The sequence below is a fragment of the Molothrus ater genome, chromosome 7, assembly GCF_012460135.2.
Source record: "Molothrus ater isolate BHLD 08-10-18 breed brown headed cowbird chromosome 7, BPBGC_Mater_1.1, whole genome shotgun sequence".
Lineage (NCBI taxonomy): Eukaryota > Metazoa > Chordata > Aves > Passeriformes > Icteridae > Molothrus > Molothrus ater.
Window position 1 is genome coordinate 38,050,028 of NC_050484.2, and position 24,765 is coordinate 38,074,792.

Consider the following 24,765-nt stretch of genomic DNA (forward strand, 5'->3'; position numbering starts at 1 on the left):
CTCTTTGGTGGCTACTTTGCTACAGCTTATTGGGGTTACCGTGGGTGCCCCACAGTAAAATTACCACTACCTCAGGTTTTTTCTCATCAGCTACCATCTGAAATGTCTTTTTGAGGAGCTAAATATTTTAACACTCTTGCTGCCCGGCATCATCTTCAGCCTTCAGATCAGTTTTGTGGATTTCTTCTGCAGTCTCTCATTCTTCAGTATCTTGGAAAATATGGATGGATAGATTGGGAATGCTGTTCAGAGGTAATGCCATCTCTACACGTGCTTGGGATCGCTCATTTGTACAGGTAAAGAACACACTGGCTGCTTTTGGAACAGCAGCACTGATGTCATGTGGTTTTGCCATGGCAGCCCCATACCCTTTTGAAGGTGTTGCTTTCCAGGACGCAGTTTGTCTTTTTCTGTGTTGTGGGCAGGGTCACACTCCTTGTTCCTCCTACACCTGCCATTTCAAATCTGGCTGTCAGAAACGCCTTGTGTGGTCCCGTTCAGAAAGTAACTTGGAACAGTCAGAGATCTTAACAGAATCACGGAATGGGTCAGTTTGAAAGCGACCACAGTGGCTTATCTGGTCCAGCCTCCCTGATCAGTCAGCGTCATCCCAGAGCACATGGCACAGGATTGTGTCCAGACGGTTCTTGAATACAAGCACCTGTGGAGGGAGACTCCACAACCTCTCTGTGCAATCTGTTCCAGAGCTGCCGTTATTATTTAAATTATTTATATTCCACTCGTCTTTTGCCGTGTGCAGCCTTTATAAGCTCCGATGCGATTACCTTCGTGTTTCTGATGGAAGGCTGCTTTGGGTGGGAGTGGATGGCCTCCGGTGCGGGGCTCGGGGCAGGAGCCATAGCCCCGAGCTGTGCCAGTGGGTTCCCAGGAGCAGAGCTCAGCCGGGCGGAGCGCACGGGTGGTGGGGCGCTCCGAGCAGCGCACGGTCCGCGGGCCCGGGCACGGCTCTGCGGGGCTGCGCGGTCGGCGTTTGTGGAGCAGCGCCGCAGCCCGCGGCAGGGCGGCCCGGCCGAGCGGGCACTGCCTCGCTGCGCCTCACCCAGCGCTCCAGCCCGGCCCCGCTCCGCCCCGGCCCGTCCCGCGGGGGGCGGGCGCTGCCGCCGCCCCTCCCGTGAGCTCATCCCGCCGCCGCGCCTGCCCAGCCCGGAGGAGCCCGGAGCAGCCCGGGCTGGGCCGCGCGCGGAGCCCGAGGCGAGGGGCCGGGCCCGCCGCTGGGTGAGACCTCCCTGCCTCTTCCTCTCCTTCCCTTCTTCGCCCCGCGCCCGGCCGGGCCGGGGGCCGCGCGGGGTCGGCGGGCGCGGAGCCGCCGGTGAAACTTTCTGGCGGAGGAGCGTGTGCGGGCATGTCGGGCAGGCACGGGCCGGGGGCAGGGCGCGCAGGGGCGCGGCCCGGGGCCGGCGGGGGTGGCCCACCGCTCGTGAGTGGCCCGGGGTGGCCGGGGCCGGCACGGGCCGGGGGAGGCGCTGCCCGGGCGGGGCCCGGCCGGGATTTCCGCCTCTCCGGCCCGCACTGTCACGTTTCGGTGACTGGGGCGGTTTTCGTTCCTTTACCAGTAAAGATCTGGGCGGGGGGGAAAAAAGCTGCTTTCTTCTAAACTTGCTTTCTTGGTGGTGTTTCTGTTTGGTTTCGGTATTGGAAGGCGAGGAAGAGCCCCTGAGAAGAGGCACAACGGCCCGGGCAGAGCCGGGCTGCGGGTTCGGCCGTGCGCGGGGATGGGATGGGATGGGATGGGATGGGACACGTGCGTGTCTGTGGGCAGCGACCTTCTTTTGACGGCTGGGGCAGAAGGGCCTGCCCTAGAAGTCATCAGTGTTCCAACAATAAGTTGATTAGTTTTTAATACGTGAGTTACTGATAGTGCATAGTAACAGTGTATTTTAAAGCAGACTTTCTTAAAGCTTTCTGATTTCTCAGTATTTGTTTGCCATAGCCTCATAACGCATATTTGTTAGATAGGGGACTGGGTCCTGAATTACTGTTTTCAAAAATAGAATGTGTCTGGAGATATCTTCGTGTGGGGTTGGACCCCGGGGGATGGAAGGAGGTTCGGATGCGCCTGGGTGTGATGCGGATGTGTCCCCGGCCCGTGGTCCCTGCTCTGTAGCCCCGCGGGTGGCAGTGGCGCTCGCCTGCTCTGCCTTACATGGCGGGTTCTGACGAAGCCGCTGCTTTTGCACCATTTGGAAAGCTAACAGCTGAGGATGTGGGAGGTTTACTTTGGGCTTCTGTGACTGCTGGGTGTAAAAACAGTTGGCAAGAGGTTTGTTCGCTGGTCTGGAGTATTTTAAATGTTTTACTCATCCAGCCTACTTCAGAGTTTTGCAGGATTATTCAGTATATGCAGAAGTCCTATGTTACCTCGTATTTTTGATAGCTGTTGCTTAAAAATAGCCTGATACTTAAAAATTGAAAATACCAGGGAATTTGGGAAATAAGTGTGATGCCTTAGATCCTAGAAAATTTCCTTCCGCTGTTATTATACAGTGGCCAAAAATGAACCTTTCCCACTTGTTCTGATCTGCTGTATAAGTGCTGTTTAAGTGAAAAATGGGAATATATTATTAAATAGTGCCAGTGAGCAAGGTAAACATAAGTACTGCTTCTTTTTGCCACTGTTCGGGTAGTGCGTTCAGTGCTTCGTTTATGTGGATGCTCTGAAGTTCTGGTCGCCTTGCTTTCTCAGTGTAGCTCACCATTGGAATGTCCAAATGGTGATGAATTATATCTGCTTTAGAGCCAGAACATATTTGCTTCATGGCCAGAGTTGCTCAGCTTCCCATAAGAGTATGTAGGAAAAAAGACATTTTGTGTGTATGACCACAGTCCTGAAGTTGATGCCATGGCAACTTTGTGATCTGAATTATATGTTGGATGGCAGCTGAGCAGTCTTAGCAGAGGTGTTTGTTTTTCTTTAGCTGAACTTCTTCCTCTTATCAAGATTAAACCTTTCTTTGAAGGTGAAAGATTGTTTAGCAAGTTTTCAAACTCCTGTGCATGTAAGAATATCAGCCTGATCTGTTAGTTATTTGTAATGACATCCATAAGTATCTGTAAATTGTAATTTATAGCCATTGTTTTAAAATTAAGGTTTATATGTAGGGATGCTGTTTTGACTAAAAAGTGGTATTTCAGGCTCTTTCAGGAGTTAGATCTTCATGTTTTCTGGAAAAATAGATAAAGGTCAGCTTTAGGTTTTATGTGTGGGAAAGTCTGAGAAAACTGGGTTAGTTCAAGTCTTTTTGTTGCTTTCAGCTCCCAAGACTTGATGTGGAGGTTGGAGAGTTTTTTTATCACAAAGCTGCGGCAATGGAAAAAAAAATCTCAGATCTCAGCATATGACCTAACAAATGTGTAAGGTCTTACTTCTTAACAATATGTTTGTGTATAGGAAGCACCACTGTTAGAAAACTGACCTCTGAGTATTGAAGGCATAGCGTAACACCAAACTGAAGAAACCCCAGAAGCAACCTCTGGAACATTACGTGATCCTCACTGCATTTAGTTTTATGTTTAAGTTTAGTTTGATAAGTGCATCTTTTTTTTTTTTTTTAATAAGTTTGTTTTTGTGAAGCCTTAACCTCTCTGATCTTATCCTGAAGGGAAGTAAATAAAGGGATCAGTTGCTCATTAATGCAGAATATCTATTGTGTGGTCTAATGTTAATATGTCTGTTTGCTCTGCTGTCTCCTACTATCCTTTCCTTTTAAAATTCATTGTTTAGCATGACTGAATTAATCCTTCTGTATTCATTGTACTTGAGAAGTTCTGTAGAGGTATTTCAGCATGCTTAATTGACTAGATTATTTATCTAAGTATAAAACTGTAGAGCTCAGGGGATGATCTCTATGCTGTGTTTGGGCCCTCCACAGATATTTTGGAGTCTCCTGTGGTGTCCATCTCCTGCTCACTGGAGTGTAGGAGAGTCTGAACTGGAGCACAGTTTCTATTTCACTTGGTTTGTGCTTCAGTCAAACAGGGTGCTTTTGGTCTCCTTTCATAGCTAAAATGTCCTCTTGCTCCCCCTCCCTGTCTTCCAGCTTCATAAACCTTGAGAGGTTTATCTAGTGTAGTGATTTCAGATTTTTGTGCTGTGTAGGTGATACATCACTGTGTAGGCTTTTTTCATCCATCATCGTCACTCCTGCTTCTTGAAGTATATGCATTCTAGTTCGTGTTCATGGAATTACTTTAACTTCTGAAAGTCCTGTTTCTCTTGCTGTGTTTCTGGAATTTTGTTTTTGCTCTCCCTCTCACCAAGAGGAGACTTGCTAAGCCATAAGCCTAATCTGTAAAGGTACTTTGTTACTAGAATATTCGATTTTGCAATATCTTAGCTTCAGTGCTTGGCCTCCTTGTAAAGTATGGAGGTACTCCTGTGCCTGAGGGATGTTCATTAGAGTGTGGGAACAAAGGGCCAGGCAGCTGTGCCTGTGAGAGGTATTTCTGCACTGATTGGAAGTGTTGCTGGCACATGGGCTTTGCTTCCTGAGGTGGTGTCATCAATTTAATATTTCACATATTTTCTCCTCTCGATCTGGAATACTAATTTCTAATGAGGGTGCCAGTTTGAAAGCAGAAGCTCCTCTGGCTTTTGGAGTGACCGGCTATGCAGATCGGCCAGCTGGACAGATGTGAGGTGTCCCGGTGGTGTCTTGGGTCCTTGGGTGCTGGCGCAGAACACTTTGCTGTCAGCCTCGTGGCTGGTGTAACACCTCAGCCTGGGATTCTTGCTGGGCTGCAGAAGGTATGTGCAGTGATGGCAGCGGCGAGTTCTGCCACGGCCCTTACTGAAATTTAAGTGTCTGGTCAAGTCAAAAGCTGCCTTTACAGTCTGGATGCCGTGGAAGTTGGTGTCAATGCTCACTGAATTACGCCTGTCTGACCTTTTCCTGTAAACACTCTATGTCAACAGGTGCAGGGTTATGGTTTGCAGTGTTTGTGAGGTGACTGACTCGGTGAGGCACTCTTTGTGAAGCACTTCTCAGGCACTTTTGCAGTCTAAATGGCCGAAATAATTTTGTCAGTGCAGCTGGTCTTGAAGTCATCTAGTTCTTCCTCATGTGCATTAGAGAATTCAGCTGTATCTGGGTGTGTATGAAATTGGAAAACTATATGCAGCTTAAAGTTCTAGTGATCTTAAATATTGTAACTACATAATGAATATGTGCAATATATAAAATATATACAAAGTTACAGATATATATTTTGAATATCAGACTGGTTTATATCAGCTGCCCTTAATTCATGGTGATGCAAGTTGGAACTTGTAGATTATCATTAAATGCAGATTTCCTCTATGTTTTAGAGTTCTGTAATAGAGGGTGGTCTTAAAAGAGAAAAAACCACCACAGCCTACAGTAGCATTGTTCGCAATCTCATCTCACTCTACAGCAGAATTCCCGCCGATTAGTGATGCAAGTGTTAATGGAATTTATCACCTTTTATTTTTAAGAAAAGATGCCTGGTGGCTTAGCTCTGTCAGAATGTAGGGGGGGTGCCAGGTGACAGTGGCGCATGGCCCGCCTGACACAGAGGTGTCACAGCTGTCAGGGCCCTGGGGGGATCCTGAGGATGGCTCAGGACAAGCCATAGGCACACGGGGCACGGGGCAGTGTGGGATCCTGAGGGTGGCTCAGGACAAGCCATAGGCACACGGGGCAGTGGAGTGTGGGATCCTGAGGGTGGCTCAGGACAAGCCATAGGCACACGGGGCACGGGGCAGTGTGGGATCCTGAGGGTGGCTCAGGACAGGCCATAGGCACACGGGGCACGGGGCAGTGTGGGATCCTGAGGGTTGGTGAGGACAAGCCATAGGCACACAGAGCACGGGGCAGTGTGGGATCCTGAGGATTGGTGAGGACAAGCCATAGGCACACGGGGCACGGGGCAGTGTGGGATCCTGAGGGTGGCTCAGGACAAGCCATAGGCACACAGAGCACGGGGCAGTGTGGGATCCTGAGGGTGGCTCAGGACAAGCCATAGGCACACGGGGCACGGGGCAGTGTGGGATCCTGAGGGTTGGTCATTGCAAGCCATAGGCACACGGGGCACGGGGCAGTGTGGGATCCTGAGGGTTGGTGAGGACAAGCCATAGGCACACAGAGCACGGGGCAGTGTGGGATCCTGAGGGTGGCTCAGGACAAGCCATAGGCACACGGGGCACGGGGCAGTGTGGGATCCTGAGGGTGGCTCAGGACAAGCCATAGGCACACAGGGCACGGGGCAGTGTGGGATCCTGAGGGTGGCTCAGGACAAGCCATAGGCACACGGGGCACGGGGCAGTGTGGGATCCTGAGGGTTGGTGAGGACAAGCCATAGGCACACGGGGCAGTGTGGGATCCTGAGGGTTGGTCAGTGCAAGCCATAGGCACACAGGGCACGGGGCAGTGTGGGATCCTGAGGGTGGCTCAGGACAAGCCATAGGCACACGGGGCACGGGGCAGTGTGGGATCCTGAGGATTGGTGAGGACAAGCCATAGGCACACGGGGCACGGGGCAGTGTGGGATCCTGAGGATGGCTCAGGACAAGCCATAGGCACACGGGGCACGGGGCAGTGTGGGATCCTGAGGGTGGCTCAGGACAAGCCATAGGCACACGGGGCACGGGGCAGTGTGGGATCCTGAGGGTTGGTGAGGACAAGCCATAGGCGCACGGGGCAGTGTGGGATCCTGAGGGTGGCTCAGTGCAAGCCATAGGCACACAGGGCAGTGGCGTGTGGGATCCTGAGGGTGGCTCAGTGCAAGCCATAGGCACACAGGGCAGTGGCGTGTGGGATCCTGAGGGTGGCTCAGGACAAGCCATAGGCACACGGGGCACGGGGCAGTGTGGGATCCTGAGGGTTGGTGAGGACAAGCCATAGGCACACGGGGCACGGGGCAGTGTGGGATCCTGAGGGTGGCTCAGGACAAGCCATAGGCACACGGGGCAGTGGAGTGTGGGATCCTGAGGGTGGCTCAGTGCAAGCCATAGGCACACGGGGCAGTGGAGTGTGGGATCCTGAGGGTGGCTCAGGACAAGCCATAGGCACACGGGGCACGGGGCAGTGTGGGATCCTGAGGGTTGGTCATTGCAAGCCATAGGCACAGGGGGCAGTGGAGTGTGGCCATGGGCGAGCGTGGCTGCAGGCAGGAGCCTGAGTGCTGAAGCTCCTTGTCCCTGAGTTATTTCTTACCTTTCTGCCAGCCTGTGCCCCATCTAGCTCCAATAAGTCTGTAATTACAATACTCAAGAATTACAATGTTTGCAGCAAAGCCTGAAGACTTTGTAGGAAACCTTTTTGGCCTGATGCAGGCTGCGGTGAGTGCTCTCATTCTGATGGCCCGGCACCCTTGGCCGTGGTGGAGCCTCTGCCTGCCCTGTGGATGTCACTAGCTGTCACATACACCTGCTGAGCAGTGGCAGCTGCTGTCACCTGTGCTTTGGAGCCCTTGAAGTGCATTTTCAGATGTGTGTAGGGTGAAGGGCTGCTGCTTGTTTGCTGCGTATTTCATATATTTGATAATTAACTGCTTTAAGACCAAAGGGTTCTGTAAAATGTTTGCTGCACTACACTGCAGTTGTGTATATGGTGTAGGTTGTTGTTTTGTGTTGTTTGTGTTTGCTAGTGGGGTTTTTTTGGTTTATTGTTTGGAGGTTTTTGCTTTCTTTTTTATTTTTTTAAGACTCAATCTTAGTCATGGCTAAATTTAGCTCCAGCAGGAGAGAAGCTGGAGCTTGTTAGTGCACAGGAAACGCCCTGACAGGAGGTTTTTGATGTGTGTGTTTGTGTGTAAATGTGAACTCTGCAGCTCCACGATGGAGTCAGGCCTGTGGACCTTTGGGTAGGTCACAGTGGTTTTACATCTTTAAATGTTGTCTCAGATTCTGGTGGAACTTCGCTACCTTAAGTAGTAAATATGTCTTTTAACTTGTCAAAAACTGGTAGTTTTAAGTTAAATACAAAGCTATCCCTCTTAAAACAGCAGAGGTGTTTAATTGCTGAAAAGACAGTTCGGATTTTATCTCCTTCAGCTTTGTGTTATCTAGAAAAATGCTAGAATTTGTGTAGTCTAAAGACTGTGCTTTTCTCTTTTCAGTCATTTACAATTAAACTAATCCATTTCTGTCTCAGCAGGTGTCCCTTCCTTAGGATCTATATTTCTGACCATGCTTTAACAATTAAGTATTTGAACAATATCCAAGTAAGAGTAAATAGAAGCACAATATGACCTTTGCTTTTTGGAATTTAAATAAGGTGGAAGTTGGTAGAGGCTTAGGTTTGATTCTTTTTCTGTGCTGTGTGTGGGTTTTTATCTTTTCCTGTGTTGTGTGGGGCTTTTCGTTACTTGGGATTTTTTTGTTGTTGCTTTTGAGCAAGAATGACAAAACACAAAATATTCTCAGTGTGGGTTTTAGGGAGACTGGTTTTGTCCAGAAATGCCTTTGAGTTCAGTTGATTATTTAGTTAATATGGTTCAAGGTCTGTTTTACACTGGGCTAAATGCCACTGAGGTTGCAAAGGGATTTTTTTTTTGTGTTAGTAAGGACTGAGTTCCTGGATTTTTCTACAAAATTTTCCAGCAATTGAAAGTTTGAAGAGGAATATTTCTGCCACAAAGCATAGGCATGATAGGATAAAATTTTCAGCGCTCCCTAACTACTGATATAGAATGTTTATGTTCATGCAAGAATTCCTTTGAAAAGATAGGGGACAAGACATAAAGGGAAGACTTTGCTTTACTCTCAGATAAACTATACTTGGCAAAGGTAGAATGGAGTATAGGAACATTGTTGAAACTGTTGTGCCGTTTCAGAGTTCAGTGATGCTGGTATATTCAAAACTAGCAATACAGAGCTGGTGTGTATGTTTTTGTTTATTTATTCTCTGTCTAAGCCATTCTTTGTGCCACTGTGGTATGTCACCAGCAGCTTATAAAGTGTTTTATACTCATTTTGAGGTATTGGGCATAGTTTGAAAGTCTGAGGGGAAAAAAAGACCTAATTAATGTTGGGTCTTTTCCCTGACCAAAAGTGTTACACTTTGTCCTTTTAAGACAATAAGGAAAGAAGAACAAAAGTGACATTAATTTTTTTTTTTTCTGCTGGAGTTCAAAGCTTGGTAAAAGTCTGCACCGGAAGAAAATGCTGAATGGTTTGTCAGGGAGGACTTGTTTCTCTTTTTGCTCCTCCATGCCCGTGCAGAAGGATCCCCCAAGGCTCTTGCACTCTGTGTGTCACCAGAACTGCCTTGGGTCTCACTGGGGATCTGGGCTTCTCCAGAAGGCTCCTTTTGCATGTCCCAGGCATCTGCCTCACTAGCATTTGGGGAATCTCACACTGTCCCACAATCTGGTAGAAAAAGTTTATTGTCTACCTGTTTTCATCATCTCTGCTAATAGGAAAAACAGGTGCTTTTCTTCTCAGTGAGCCTTGCTTGAGCCTCCTTTCTTCAATTCTCAGCCTTCCCCAGGAGAAAACCTGAATTTTGTTTCTTTGCAGTATTTCTTCTGTTGGTAGGATTTTGACCTGAGTGAGTTCTTGTCGGCATTGCCTTGCATTGCTTCTCTTGGTATATCAGTGAACTCTACTCATGTGATGTACAGTGGGCTTGTAGGTGTCTCGGGAGCAGGTTAAGGTGAGGCAGTATGCACTGTCTTGGCAAACTTGTAAATATTTACACAGACTTAAGATTTTAATGAATAATTACTTTTTTTTTAAGTGTAAAAGTCTGTGTTTCACTAGTAGTCAAATTCTGGTTGTGAGGATTTAAATTTATTTGGTTTGGACACTTTCCTGTGGAAGGAATGCTTTCTGGCATCTGAGTTAGAAACTATAGTGGTGCTTGGCTGTTTAATTACTGAAAACAACAGGACAACTGCAAAATTTTAATAAATACAGGCTTGCCGAGTATTTAATATTTTTGGTAAAAGCATGTAGGATCTTGTCTACACCAGGGAGTTATTGCAGGATGGGGGAGGGTGTAAATGTGAAGCACTTTCCCCCTTGTGTAGACAAGCTTTTAATTTTCTTGAGTGAACTCTGGGATGTTCTGGGTATTCCATGTTCTTGTCCCTAATTTGAGCTCTGCAGGGGTTAGCATTCAAGGAAATACAGCTCTCATTAGTGTAATGTTTCTTAAAAAAAAATAAAATTCTCAGGCATACTAGATTATTTGAAAACCTGCAAAGTAGCTGTGATGATGAAAAAAAGTCACCTCTTTTGTATTCTGGACATAATACTGACCTTGTTTGGGATTTTGTTTGGATTAGTTAGTTTTAATTTTGTTTTGTAAGTCATAACTGAAGAAAGGGAAGACTGTAGAAAAAGCTAGATAGCTGTGGTCTTGGCATTTTCTCTGGAGGGTCTCAGCAGAATGGGAACAAAAAGTCTAAACACCTCTGCTGTGGTCAGAAAAGCTGTGAACAGGTAAGATTTTCAGGTTGTGTTGATTGCTGAATCCTTCGGGTTGGTTCAGACAGGGGCTTGTGACCTTCGGAGTGAACGGTTCTGGCTTGTGAGTGCTCTCCATCTGCTTCAGTGAAGATCAGTTTCTTCAGTGCTTCAGGGTATTCACAAGTAGTGAGGAGCAGTAATCTCTGAAAAGATGATAAAAAGTAGTTTTTGCAGCGTCTGGCACCTGCCCAAGATTTTTGGACAGCAGTCAAGTGAAGCAACCAGCTTTTCCCCTGTGTGTTGGCAGCCCTTGGCGATACCGGCCAGAATAATCAGCAATTTGGTAAAAGAGTAACATAGCAGAAAACTAGGTGATTGCAGGGCATAATAGTTACATCTCTGGCATCTGAGAAATTAAATCTGGATCTAGACTGGTGGGAAAAAAGCTACTGCAGAAGCACATTCTAACAGCTAACATGATAATGAGGTTTTTCTCACGCTTCCTCATCTTTCACCTCTTACTGTATTTTAATAGTGCTTCAGGGCGTAATTCCACTTCAGAAGTGAATGACAAACTGGAAACCTTGCTGTTGTTTTGCAGTTTCCTTTTAAACTGCTGCATAGCTTTCCCTGGGTCAGATGAGAGGGAGGAAATGTGGAGTATCTCACTGGTAAGTTTAATAATGATTAGAAGATTGAGTGAAGAGCCAATGATGCAAATGTACTATGGCTTGTCAGTTTTGTATCTGTATCTGGTTTGTACTTAGATTGATCTTTCTGCATGAGAAATGCCTACAAAGGGTAAATTGTTTAGGGTATTGTATAAAAATATTTCAATAATAACTATTTAACTTTAGTGGTCTGGCTAAATACAGTGCATTGGAAACATTATATATGCCACTTTTTACTTGGCTGTAGGGACAAAGGGTCAGGGACAGACCTCTCCAGTGTATGCTTTATCATTTTCGTTCATGCATTTGAATCATCTTAACACAAATATATCTCACTGGAAATTGTGTCTTAAAAGTAAAAACACTATTCTCTTCAAATGTCTGTTCATTCATGAATTAGTAGTCGCATATCTGGGGATATGCCCTCTGTTTATTACAAAATGTAGTAATTTTGAAGGATTTTTTTACTTACTTGATTTGTTGGATCAGTAATACCTTGCTCCTTTAAGTATTGTTTTTTTGCTGTATATTCCTCTTGTTTGAAATCTGCAGTTCAGCTAAAGGACTTTGAATTTGCCAGAAAAGGGAAGTGTTGGAACTTTTCTGTGTGACACATAGAATGACACTCTGAATGTATTTGTAGGCAGTGAAAGCAGTTCTGACTAAATGAAGTTTTCTTTTGAAGCTTAGGATTTTGGGATTCAAAAATGCAAAATACACTTTAAAAATGCCGATTATTTGAAGTATGTGTTTCATAAATCCCACACTGAAAGGTGGCAAATACTTAAGTACTTCCGTGCAGACAGTAGACTAAGATGTTCTACCCTGGATTTCCTGGCAAATAAATGCTCACTGGTTTTCAGGATCTAAATCTGGAAGCTTGAACACAGCTGTGGGTAGTAATGTAAGGAGTGTAAATGTAAGAAGTGTAAATGTCAGGAGTCCATGGGCATTAGCTCAGGTGCGTACCTGCCATGTGGGCTTGGTTTATTTGACCTCTGCAGTAGTGATGAACTCCTGTGGGTAGATCTTTGAAAATAACCCTCTCCAAAAGGTGAGGGAGGTGCAACAAGAGCTGTGAATCATCTTGTTCCTGATGTTGGTGTCTTCAGCAGGAGTTTTACATGGAAAACACTCCCTTGCAAGGAAGTTGCTGAGTTTTAAGGAGAGACTTGCAGGCTGAGTGAAAATGTGGGGAGATTTTTCCATCTCTGCTTTTCAGAGGGAATTCCTCAGGTAATGAAGTATTTAATTTACAAAGATGAGACATGAACTGTTGCGTGTGCCTGTGCTCCTGACTCTTTCCATGACCTAAGATTTCTGTTTTATAAAGCTGACGATGCTTTGGAGTTGTTCAGAAGAAGCTGATCATTATAAATTCTTGAATCAAGGGACTTTCTGCCCTTTCCCTCCATGCTCTGAGCAGGAAGCATGTATGGAATGCAATGTCCTCTGCATCTGAAGTTGAACTGGTGGGAGGACAGCATCCATTTGAAAATGCTCTTGGTGTGAGCTGGAGTCCACCTTTGTCAGCAGCTGACAGGGTCTTCGATTCAACAAGCAGAAGAGTTCTGTTGAGACATTGTTATTATTAATGCTCTGGGATAACAAGTCCACATCTAATACCCATTTTAAAATGGGAATGATGGTTTCTAAATCTTTAAAAAAACCGCAGCAAACACCAAACAAGTGGTTTCATGGCAGAATTAAAAATTGGAATTAAGAAATCATGAACTGGAGTTGTTTACCAAAGTGAAGCAATTGCAGTAGCTGAAAGGGTTCCTGATGTCTGAGTCAGGGAGTTTTTCTACTTAAGCTTAGTTGTGAGAAGGAGAGAAAGTGCACTGTGCTTAGAAGGACAACGTGCCAGCATTACTGTAAAATATCCCATTAATACAGTTATCTTTAAAACAGAACAAGATCTAGTATCTTGTGCCTGATTCAAGGGATGAGAAATTATAAATGCACACTCTTGCTGTTCACTTTAATTGGTGTTACTGAGGTGTGAACTATGGGTATGAACAAATATGTTACCTGAAGCTGAAATGCTCTTGCATGTATGTCAGTAAGCATCACAGTAGGTGCAAATAACTTCGGTATATCTTTTGGCTTTGGTTTTTTTTATTTTTTGATAACACTGTCTGAAGTCTTTCTAAGCTGTAGTAGTTGGTTCATTCCCTCAGCGTTCACCTGCACGCTCTGGAATGCGAATGATGTTGTACTGGACCCAAGGTGGTGGTTTTAGCATTGCTTCAGAAGACAGTTTATTTTTATACCCTTCAGCTTGCAAGCAAAGAGCATTGCTATTGCTTTGCTGTTGCAGCCCCTAGGGTTAGCTCTCTCTGTGTGCATAACTCACATAGCAAAAGGTGAGTTGCTGTGGAAGTACTTATCTTTATTTTTGCATTTCATTTTGTAGGGGAAAAGGAAGGAAGTGGACTTTATTTCCAGGTAGTAGGCACTTTTCATATCTGCACTGATTGTGGTCTGAATAAGCAACCGTCTTGCATGCCAGTCGTGTTCTGTGTTAGAACAGATCAGTGAAGAACTCTTCGCACAGTAGGGAAATTGGCCTCAATTCCAAAAAGAGAAAATCTAGGATGGAATTGTCCTTGATTCCTTTTATTTGGTCTCTCATTAGCCCTTATCTATATTCTAGGAATAGGAATGACATATACTGTAGAGTTGCAGTTCTATATGAAGCCTGTCTGTCCTGGTTAATAGAAAATTCACACTTGTATTTGCAAAATAAGAAAGTTAAATATAATATGTGACTTTTCAGGTCTTCCTTTTTTTCTTCTCCCCCTTACCACTCTATTCTAGCTATGTATGTAAAGTACCTTTCTTAGATTCTGAAATTCATTAGCACCTTCAGGTCCTACCATTGCATAATGCAAGCTTTCTAACATGGTGGATGGTTTTTGTATGCTTAATTTGATAAATTTATTTTGCTTTGTATCCAATAAGGAATCATAAATTACTTCCTTTCAGTGTATTTCGTTTTTCGGGTAGATGATCCAGTTTTGGGGCTGTGTTTGCGAGCTTTTTCAGTTTTCTTGATGCTGAACTGGAGAGGGCTGGGTAGTTTGCCTGCTTTGGGAAGCAGCCGGAGGCGTTGCAGAGCCCGGTGGCCCCGGCAGCACGCAGGACAGCGGTGTCGGCGCGCGGGCGCCCATGGGCGGCCCCAGGCAGTGCCACCCCAGCACAGCCCCTGCCTGCCTGGGGACCAGCCCGGGGCGTGCCTGGCTGGCGCCCGTGCGACGCTGTCGGGAGCTGCCTGTGGAGTATGAGCCAGGCCTGGAAACCTTCCAGTCCTCTGGGTACTGTTAGCTGCATGTGCTTCAGGTTATTCATGGGAGCTGAACAATTCTGTTGTACTGATTTCTCTTTCTCTGCTTTATTTCATCAAATAAAGAGAACTTTCTGAGGAATCCATAGTTTTTGGATGGAAGAGTTTTACTTTTCCTGTTGATTTCCTGTGGTATTCATAGCAGTCTGTTACATAAGACAGCATAGTCAGATTACTTTTTTCCCCCCTTCTTGTTGCATGTTCCGTACTGACAGTTTTCTTAAATGAGGTACTTTTTGAATTTTTCAGTAGAGAAAACAAATGAAATTACAATTGTCAGATGCTCCCAGAAAGCTTTTAGGGAAAGAAGTGATCTTCATAATTCCTTCCATTCTGTTTTCCTTGCTTTGTAACTGGTTGCTTCTGTGAAAGAACTGTCTTTCAGGTTTATCAGCCCAAATACATTTTTCTTTTACTTCATACTTCTCTGAAATCTGCAGTCGCCTGCAGCCAACCTGTGCTCACTTGAGGCTGACTGTTAGTGTGCCGTGTGGCAGGCAGAAAGCCTTGTGGGGATGCAGGAGTTTGTTCCTCAGTTCCCCGGGTGCTGTGTGGGCACAGGTGGAGGGTGTCCCATGTCCTGCTGGTATCCCTGCTGTACAGTTGGCATTCCCAGGTGACACCAGGCTGCTCCCGTTGCTGCCAGTCAGGCGGCTGAACTCTGGTCAGGAGTTAGAGCTTGATTTTAGTTTATTTTGCTGGAGTATCTTAGAGCAACTTACTCAGGTTTAGCCCTGTAACTGCAATGGGATGTGGAACGTGGAGAATGCCGCAGTACTTTTCTGTACCAGAAGACAGCAAACTCTTAGTTGCTTAGTTAAAGTATTGAAACATTTCTTGTGCATCACTACTTTGCTTAACCAAGTGATGCTGTAAGAAATAACTGTGACTACCAAAAGGTTTCGCGTAATTACTTCACTGTTTTATTTGTATTGATCCTGTTTTTTGTTTTGACTTGTGTGAATGGACATTGCATTTATTTTTGTTTCTCTCTGTTATTCTCTAGGAGCAACATTTAAAATGCTAAAGGCCGTTCTAAAAAAGAGCCGAGAGGGTGGCAAAGGGACCAAGAAAGACCCAGGTATGACTATTATTGTGATGTTTTATAGCCCGGGTGAGTTGAGCACTGCAAACCCAGGACTGTCCATCCTGTGGTGCAGCAGTGCCCGTCCCGGGGGCAGCTCCCTGTCCCCCTGCCCAGCTGCTGCCTGTGGAGCAGGAGCTGCAGCTCTGGACCTGCCTGCAAGGCGGCTCCAGTGCAATTATTGCTGCATCTCCAGCGGGCAGCACGGGGGACAGCAGTTGGTTGTGGTTGTTGCCCTAGAAGTACTGAGAGCAGGCTGTGTGTGCTGTGCTGCCAGCTCCTACACGGCCTGGGGCCAGGCCTGCTGACCACAGAAATGCACTCTAAAATGCTTATGCCTTACGTTACAAAAAACCTCAACACTGCTTATGTATTATGGGCAATAGAATTTTTATTATATATGTCTTTTGGAAAAAAATAATTATTGAATTAGTGAGAAGTTATTAAGCTGGTTATCAGGTTTCTATTATGTTCTAGTTTTTGCTTTAACTACAGATATTTTTTTGAAGGTAAAAGTAATCATTATCAACAAATCTTACTTAAAATAAAACCTGTTTTAATACTAACCATAAATTTAGTAGGCCACTACTTACCTGCACTACCTTCCAGGAAGAAGGGTAACTAAGAGCTCTCATTGCCATGTTCAAGGGCAGGGGAGGCCCAGGGATGCTTGTTGAGGAGGAGCAGTAGCTGTAGCTGTGCAGGTGTTGGTGACTGATACGAACATGCCTGCTCTGTGCCAGGCATGCTGAGGTCTTTGCTGCAGTGGCTGGAGAGCTCATGGACCTGAGTGAGAGTGACCTGTTTTTCAGAGTTACATTTTTAACTTCAGACTATTAATGTAGACTAACATTTCTGATTTTCTGATGAGTTTGATCCTAAATTATCCATTAGAGTAAATTTATGGTCTTTGGCAACATTAGCTTCTTACCCCCAGAGTAAAATACAAATAAATCTGAATACTTCTTATATGTATAAAGAAAAGAGCATAATAAAGGTGCCACGTCCTTGTTTATTGGAACCTTTAAAACAACACAATCCTGTTTTCTCAGAAAGCAAGTTACATACATGTCTTGCATTGCAGCTTCTAAAACTATGCAGTTACACTGAGTCCTACAAGGGGAGAGTATTTTCACTGTTCTTTTGCAAAATCTGGTTCTGAGTTCATCTGGCAGGTAATGTGTTGTTCTTCAGGAAATTTCTGTGATCTTGTGAAGTTTTCACTCTGCCCCAGTTCCTTTCTAAATGACTGAATGATGGGAGCTATGCTGATTAGAAAAAACACTGACACTAGATCAGAGATGCACAGAAATTATCACAGAGCAACACGAAAGGCATTCTGTTAATTCTGTGTGTGCTGCTGACTTGAAGTTACCAGCTGGGGTTGTTTAAACAGAGTGGGCTAAAGATTCCTGTGGTGAGGCTTTCACTGGTACATTTTTTGTTAAAGTACTAGATGGAAGTTGGTTTTGGCTCAAAAGGAAAATCGGGCTGTTCAGAATAGAGCTCTGACCAGGCTTTGATTAAAATCTGAAGCTTGGAAAAACCCTTTTCCTGTGGGTCAGAAAGCATGGCTTTTTATTTTAGTATCTCTCTGCAGACATCTGTCTGTAGTAATGTGTGCAAAAGAAGATTTTTCTCTGCTTTTGCAAATACAATGCTGCTGTATTTCTGAGCAGCAAGGGAAGAGTTAAAGTGTGGGAAGGTTTTTGGTTTAATTTTTGGTTTGGTGGGTTTGTTTATTTGTTTGGGGTTTTTTGTTGTTTTTTAAGCAGAGCTCTAGAGCTTCACATATTAATTAGATGTTATGGAAACCAAGTATTGGGAAAAATTGGTGAATAGTGCCTAACTGGTGAGAGCTAGAGCAAGGAGGAGTTCAGGAGCAGCTTTTTAAAAGGAAGTAAATGATTGATACATTGGATTTCAGAGATTTCTGGGTTTTTTGTATTTAGATGATATGAAAAGTCTGAAGAGACATGTGTGCGTTTAATTCTGTTCTGTTGTGTGCATTTAATTCTTAGACCAGGACTTTCTGTAAAGTTATGTCCAGTTTATTAGCTTTCTCTGTTGTTCCAAAGGACATTCCAATTCTTCAGCTGCAAGACATTTCTCCACTTTTAGAAAAGATGTGAAGCAAGGAAAAGAACATTGATCTTAGTAGAGCTTATTTTTGCTCACTCATCTCCCTGGTCTTTAAACTGAAAACAGGGAGAAACTGGAGGGTTTTTTTGATTGTAGATTTTTCCCACTTCATGGCCCTTTGGATATGGAATAGCAGCAACAGCTTAAAATTTCCTGCTCTCTGTAGAGAGTAGAAATGCACCCCAGCAATGGGAGCTGACTAGAGAGATAAGACTGTTAACGTGGCCATGGCCATTCTTCAGACTGCTGTTGGAGAGAGGAATGCAGTAGTAAATTTAGATGCTTCTCTCAGCTCTGTGGGCACATGGGCTTGAGTTTTTGCTTATGAAGTTTTGAGAAATTTTTCAGGTTTTTCAGAGCTTCCAAATGTGGGAGGAAGGAGACAGCGCATCTCAGTAGGGCCACCCTGAACACAGCTGGGAAGACTGCATGGTCTTTTTTCAGCGTATTCCTGGTTTCAGAGTGATACTGAGGAGCTAGAAGGCAGTAGAATCTCCATGGGTCATGGTGGGCAGCCCAGCCGGCGTAGGAGGGACACCAGAGTGATGAGCTGCAGCTGCGCCTTGACCACGTGTGACCATTTGGAGTCAAATTGAAAGGGATTTAGGCTAAACTGCAGCAGCTTATTCTTAAACTGAAGTAACCCCAGTTGTCCCATGGGTTGCATGAAAGGAACGCCTGGAAGTCTGCATGATTTAGATCTTAGTGGGATGATTCCTGTTTTACTGAATAGAACTTCCTGTTTGTGTGTTAACTCTATTTTATGGGTTTTACAGCTGGTAGGCTTGTGGAACTTGTGTGAGTAGGAATGGTGGTGCTTTTTCCTGGATTGAAGGCAGGCACAGCTGTAATATTAAAAAGTGTAAAAGGGTTAAAGGACAAAAAGAAACAACCCTAACTCTTTTAACAGTAGCTTGTATGGATTTTAATACTGGAATTTCTCATTTGCCCTGACATAAGGGCTTAAGAGCTGAAGCTGTGCGTAACATTTTGGAAATCTAGCTGCTGGGAATGTTGATTGCAGGTTTTAATAGATTCTTAAATTCAGTGTTATCTTGAAAAGCAGGGTTTCAAGAACTAGTATTGAAACTTTGAGAGAGACAGGTGCTCTGCTGAAGAGTGGTGGAATGTCTTTGTAGAAATAACTTCTGCCTTGATCAGATGGAAGGCTGTCACGTGGGAATGTCACTTTTGGAAAAATGATACCTCAAGCAGCACCAAAAGCAGTAGTTATGGATACATAGTTGGGCTCAGACCCTGAAGTTGCTTCAGTAGAAATTCTTCTACAACAGTTTTGTAATAAACACATTTTAAAATGTGTTTGTTTGGATGTGGCTGGGAGGTGTTGATAGGTAGGTAGGTGGCTGTTGTAGAATTAGATGCAATCTGAATGAAGCAAAATGAGTGTGTTTAAACTTGCACGTATGTAATTATCAATTTGTGCAAACATACACGAACACAGGTGAAAAGAGCTGTGTTGGCAGCAAGTTACTTGTAGAGCAGCTTTTGCAAGCAAAACTTAGGGATGTTATTTCTAAATGTGGATTTGAAGACAAGGTGATTGGTGTCCAACTTAGGTAAACAAATGTGCCAAATGAACAAAATTTCAAACAAACTAAATTTTTTACACAGACATAAAACTTTTTCTGCATCCAGATTTTTTCTGGTTTTCTGCAGCATGGAGAAACCTGTCTTTACAGCCCTTCAGACATAGTTATTTCCATACAACAGAAATAACTATCTGTAGGTTGATTTTTCTTTTCTATTGTCCTTCTTTGCATTAGTAATGTACATACTTGATAAAGGACAGAACCTGGGGGGCGAAAAACCCACAGTCTGCACCTGTAACCTTAAAGTAACAGAAAACGGTTTGGGCAATGTTTGAAACCAAGCAGGAAGGGAGTAAACAGAAACAAGTAAAAAGTGGTACTATCTCCTCTTTGTTAGCTTATTGTCATCAAATCCATGTTGTCTCTTTAAACTCTTCCAAAGTTTCCAGGTCCTCTAGAGATTGCTGGGGAGGTGTCTCTCCAGTGGGACATGGCAGAGCTGTCCCACCTTGTGCCCTCTGCTGAGGGTGTGTGTTCTCCTTCCTTGCTCTTTGGCTTTTGCTTTGCTTTGTTAATGGACCTTATTTTCTACATTTAAGGTAATCCCAGCTCTTTGTCTGTTTCTGCCCTGCGTTTCTTTCTACCTACCATAGAATTGTGTGTTTCTGCTCTCTCCTGTGTTCTCATAGTTAACTTGTTGACCAGTTTATTTCCTTGAGGTTTTTAACTTGACCTCTGTAACCTCAAGGAGATCTTCTGCCTCTGGCCTCAGCTGAAAGCAGCTGGCTGTTTTATTTTAATATAGCACAGAAATTCTGTGTGTTAGTGACACAGTTCAAGCAATCAGGGCCAGAAGACTGTTGTTCAAGTTCTGCTAGGTTACCTGTAAGTCCTGTCTGTGCCTAGAAGAGTAGTATAAAGAATATACATAAGCTTCAGAATATAAACAAAAAGTACTTCTTAATTATGATTGGTTTAGAAATTCTACACAGCTACTCATTCTTAAATGCTTAAAAATGCTTCAGAGGTAAATTTTTATTAGTATTTCCTGTTGGGTTCCTGTACTGCCAGCTGCTTTCCAGTATATAATTATATTTGTTTTCTTTAACTGTCCCAAAGTCAGCAACTCGCTTGCATTTGAGAATCTGCTTTTTTTTTTTTTTACTAACCAAGCAAAAGCTCATTCAGTATAAAATACATGTAATGTACGTTAATTTAAAAAGAAAATAAAATCCTGTATGTTAAGTTTCTACAGAACATACTCAGTTATTTCAGATGGTTTTGTAGTAGCGTGACCATTGTCGTTCTGTTGACCCAATATCAGGCCTGAAGGAACACGAATAATGGCAGTATTGTGCTTAGTTTGCAGTGTTCTTCTGCACTAAATCCCATCAGAAGTTGAACATCAAATGTAGTACATGGTATGCCTGGAAACTTCATTGATGTCAGTAGAAATAGAGTGTGGTAAGTAGTTGGGACTTTCAGGTTTTCCAGCTTCAGGGCTTCTTAGATATTAATAGTAGTGGTCAAATAACAAGGGACAGATTATTATGTCAACAAAAAGACGATGTTTAGAATGCAGCAACATAGAGCTTTAAAGGCAGAGAATCTGGAGAAACAAGACGGGTGGTTTTGGTTTCTGACATAAAAGTTATTGAAGTACTTATGGATTTGTATATATCAGACTTGGAGTAATTGCCTGAATATTTAGATTTTTTTTTTCTTATTTGGTCTGCCAAAAGGGTCCATATTAATAAATCTTTCCTGTGTCTTGTTTGATTCAGATCTGATAGATCAGACCTAATTTTTTTCAATACTCTTTGAGACTTAGTTTTCATTTGCATTAATTTCCTTCTTATATTCAGGTATCTTCATGTAAGTATCTTTGGCTTAAGTATGGGTATGGGTATACAGACTTCTGAATGTTTGTATAGAATGGAGGCTTTATTTCTGCATTATGTTCCATTGCAGACTGGCATATCGTTAGTTACCTTTGTTTGTCTGCCTTGCCCTTTAGGAATATTGTATACTGAACAAGTTGGATGAAATCTGAGAATTCAGAATTTCCTCTCTTTTATTCACATAATCAGATACAATTAAGAAATTGAGATTATACTTAGTCTTCTTTTTCATAAGTAAAATGGCTTTCAAAGGCATGAGCTGTGATCGCTTGTATGAGGCTCCACCACCCCTGTTTTACTTTCTCCTTTTCCTTTCAGCCAAGGCCCCTGTTACAAGCCTGATGTGCAGCACTGGGGCAGCACTTGGAATGATAAAATGAAATGTACTGAAATTCACTGTTACTGGGTTTTGGGGTTTTTTGTTTGTTGGGTTTTTTTGTTTGGTTGGTTTTTTATTTATTGTTTCTGTTGCTATTGGTAACTAAATTGCTACTCTGAAAAGTGAAGCTGCTGTGCAGAAAAGCCTATTTTTTTCTTAAGACCCAGACCTGCTATTTAATCTTTATTTTAAAACTGAGTGTTTTAAGAATTACTTGCCTGTAGCAGTAAAGGTTTGATTCTCAGCTGACTGTGGTCAGCTAAATGCAGCTTTTAACAGCCCTGTCTTGCATTACATCTAACTCAGCATTTTGGCCTAATACACTCTGAACCCAGCTGACAGCATCAAGGTACCATTCTGGAAAACTGAAAGGCCATTAAATAAAATAACTTTGCCTTTTAAAATCTAAATATGTAAATTCAATTGGCTTTTTCTGTCCAAATGCTCTGTGATATTAGGCTTTGAATTTTAAGAGCAAAGGACATTTGTGCTGCATAAAGTACACATTCACTGTCTGGAACATTGAACTTGGAATGGAATACTTTTAAGTTTCAGTTTGACTTTTTGTTGTTACTCTAGAAATACCTTGCAACAGAGGAAGCATTGTTTCATGCTTATAATATGGAGCTGGTTTTGATTATCTTGTGTTGCTTTGCCCACTTTCAGCTGCTCTTGTCAGTTATTTAAGAGCTTAAGCTTTTTTGCTGAGCACTCAGTATTTAATGTGGTGAATGTCTTTTCAGAAGCTAATTCCAGTGATGTATCCCATGTACATATAAACACCACCCCTCAAAAAAAAATTCGGCCCTTAAAACACATGCAAATTACTTCAGTGACCTGAATAACCCCTATTTTTCCCTGTTTTCTTTCTTTTTTTTCTTTAAGAGCTACAGGAGAATGTTAATATTTTGTGTACTGATAAAATAATCCAGGGTGCCGAAATAAATGCCAGAAAGTGAGCAAATAATGTAAAGTACAAGCAGAGTTGGCAAAGGTTGGCCATTTAAACCATTTATTCTAATTTTGCTGGGTTGTTTCTCACTCATTGCACTTCACTGCTTCCTTTACTCAGGCCATAATGCGTTTTCTTCCCATTCCATGCTAGTTTCTCTCTTTTTCTGGTCTTCCCAGAGTCTCGAGAGCAGAAGAATTAAATGCTGCTCTCCCCTCATGCGTGTATTTTCCATGCCAGCAGCCTGTGTCCTGTCCCAGAAGGCTGGCTGTGGATGGCTGCGCGTGGCAGGAGTGGTTCTGCAGCTCCTGGTCAGTGTGTGCACTGTGTGACTGCACAGACTGGGACACTGGACTCCCCAGGCCTCCTGGATTGCCCTCTCCTGAGGCTGGGCTGGCTGTGTGTACAAGCGCACACATGCATGTAAGCATTTCAGGTTTGAAAGACACAACCCTTCAAGGGCAGTGCTTACTGTTTTACAATAAAAATGAAGCACCTTATACTTGGTCACTGAGCCAGGTTACAGAGTTCTGTGTACACTTGCCTGTCAGTTCTATTGAAAGACCATCAAACCCACTGGGTTTCGTAATCCTTACACAGTTTCTTACTGCTTAGACATAGAGATGCCTTGTTCTGGAAGGGACTTTCCAGTTTGGATGGCTTTCCTTGTTCCTACAACTGTTTTCTTTTTCCCACGTGTAGTTTCCTTCTGAACTTGTCTGTAGGGTCGCATCTTTTCTTAAATATTTGTTAGGGTGAAGCACATCCTGTGGAGCAGAGTGGACTTTGTTAAGACTGTCAGTGCTAGTGTAGTCACATCAGTGTTGGATGTGGTGGTGTCCTTCACTTCGTGGGGTTCACAGGGAGCCTTGGTCAGCAGCAGCATCCTGCATGTTTTTTTCTTTTTAACACATCTGAAACAGAACTACAGAATTTAGGATTTCTTCCATTGTAACATGATTTTATATCAGATTTTTTTCTTAAGTGGGTTGAGAATCATGTTTCACTTTAGTAGAAAGGTTAAGGGAGAGAAAGACAAAACAGGCTTTCCCAGAAGGGCTTGTTGAGGGAATCCATGGAACAGTTTTCTCTGTGGCTGCTCTCAATATCCAGGATCAAAGAGGCTGCATGTTCATTGTTTAAGCTCTCACTGCTGTAAAGGTAGTGGTCCTATTCCTTCATGCTAAAAAGTGATCTGAATTCCTGGTAATGTAGGTGGCATTCTTCTGGTTTCTAAGCACCTTATATTGAATGAAGAATTAGATGCATTTTATTATGTTTAATACTGATATAGACAGGTGTGAAGGTTTCCATTTTAGTTATCCTCCCTATTAAATAGGATTAGTTTGATCTTAAAGTTCAAGTTCTCTTTTAGAATATTAAGCTCTACAAAATCATTACTGTAGTCAGTCATCCTTGTATCTCTTTGTATCTAAGGGGAAAAAAAAAAAGTAGTTTGTAATCAGATTATGCCAATCAGTTGCATCCTTAGGTGCAGCTAAACTGGGATTTGGTTTTCATTCTCCAAGCTTTTTGTGTGTGGTTTTTCAAACTTTTTATTTCTGTGGTTGCATTGACCACTGAGTAAGAACTCTAGTGTTGATTGATGCTTGTGCAAGGCTTTTGTCCAGAGGCTGCTTCGCAGTGGAAAATGTACAACTCAGAGGTTTTTAAAAAATGGAAGTGGGTTTTCACCAGACCTTCCTTTATGTGTTTGTTTTACACCAACAAACTTCCATTCCAGAACTGACGCAGCCTGCTTCATACTCTGGTAGATACCAGGCAATGTCATGTAATTTTCAAGTATTTTTGTGGGGTAATTTTGGGGTTTTGTGTTTGTGTGACATCTGTTAGTATCTGAGCATTTTAACAGATTGTATTTTGACAGGTATTTCTTATGCATTTTTCTAGTATTGTTTCCCTAAAGTTAAATTGCTGTGTGGGAAGCGTAATCTATTACTGGGTGAATCCCACAAGCTTGGTAATTTTGGGTTTGTCTTGTCATGTGTAGAGCCAGGTATGTTACAGCAATTTTCATGTTATTTGGATGAAATGTGGAGATTGGTCATCAGTCCAGTTTACACAAAATAGAAAGTGCACGATTAAATGGGATGGATTTAGAGACTTCGGAAAGGATGATGTAAGCACGTAAAAAGCTTGGCACCCCTCGTTATCCCACGTGTAATTGAACTGGAGGCAGCCACAGATGAGGTTCCCGGTGCGGGTCTGGATGCTGCCGTGCCGGGCCGCGCGTCTGTGCCTCCCTCAGAGGTGCCGCGGGCTCGGCTCTGCGCTCGCTAAGGCGCGGACACCGCAGTGTCCCAGGGAGCCTCGGAGCCGGCCC

General features: G+C 43.6%; 1 protein-coding gene across 4 annotated transcripts in view; it reads left to right on the forward strand.

Moving 5' to 3' along the window:
• Nucleotides 1–1,145: 1,145 nt before the first annotated feature.
• Nucleotides 1,146–24,765, forward strand: part of TANC1 (tetratricopeptide repeat, ankyrin repeat and coiled-coil containing 1) — a 60,303-nt gene continuing 36,683 nt past the window's right edge. For 3 of the 4 annotated variants that reach the window (XM_036386737.2, XM_036386738.2, XM_036386739.2), the window contains exons 1-2: nt 1,146–1,236; nt 15,420–15,494. In XM_036386737.2, coding sequence (XP_036242630.1) covers nt 15,434–15,494 — 61 coding nt within the window. In that variant the 5' untranslated portion in view covers nt 1,146–1,236; nt 15,420–15,433. Of the gene's footprint in view, nt 1,237–15,376; nt 15,495–24,765 lie in introns of those variants that run through there. The other variant, XM_036386736.2, reaches the window with a different exon arrangement.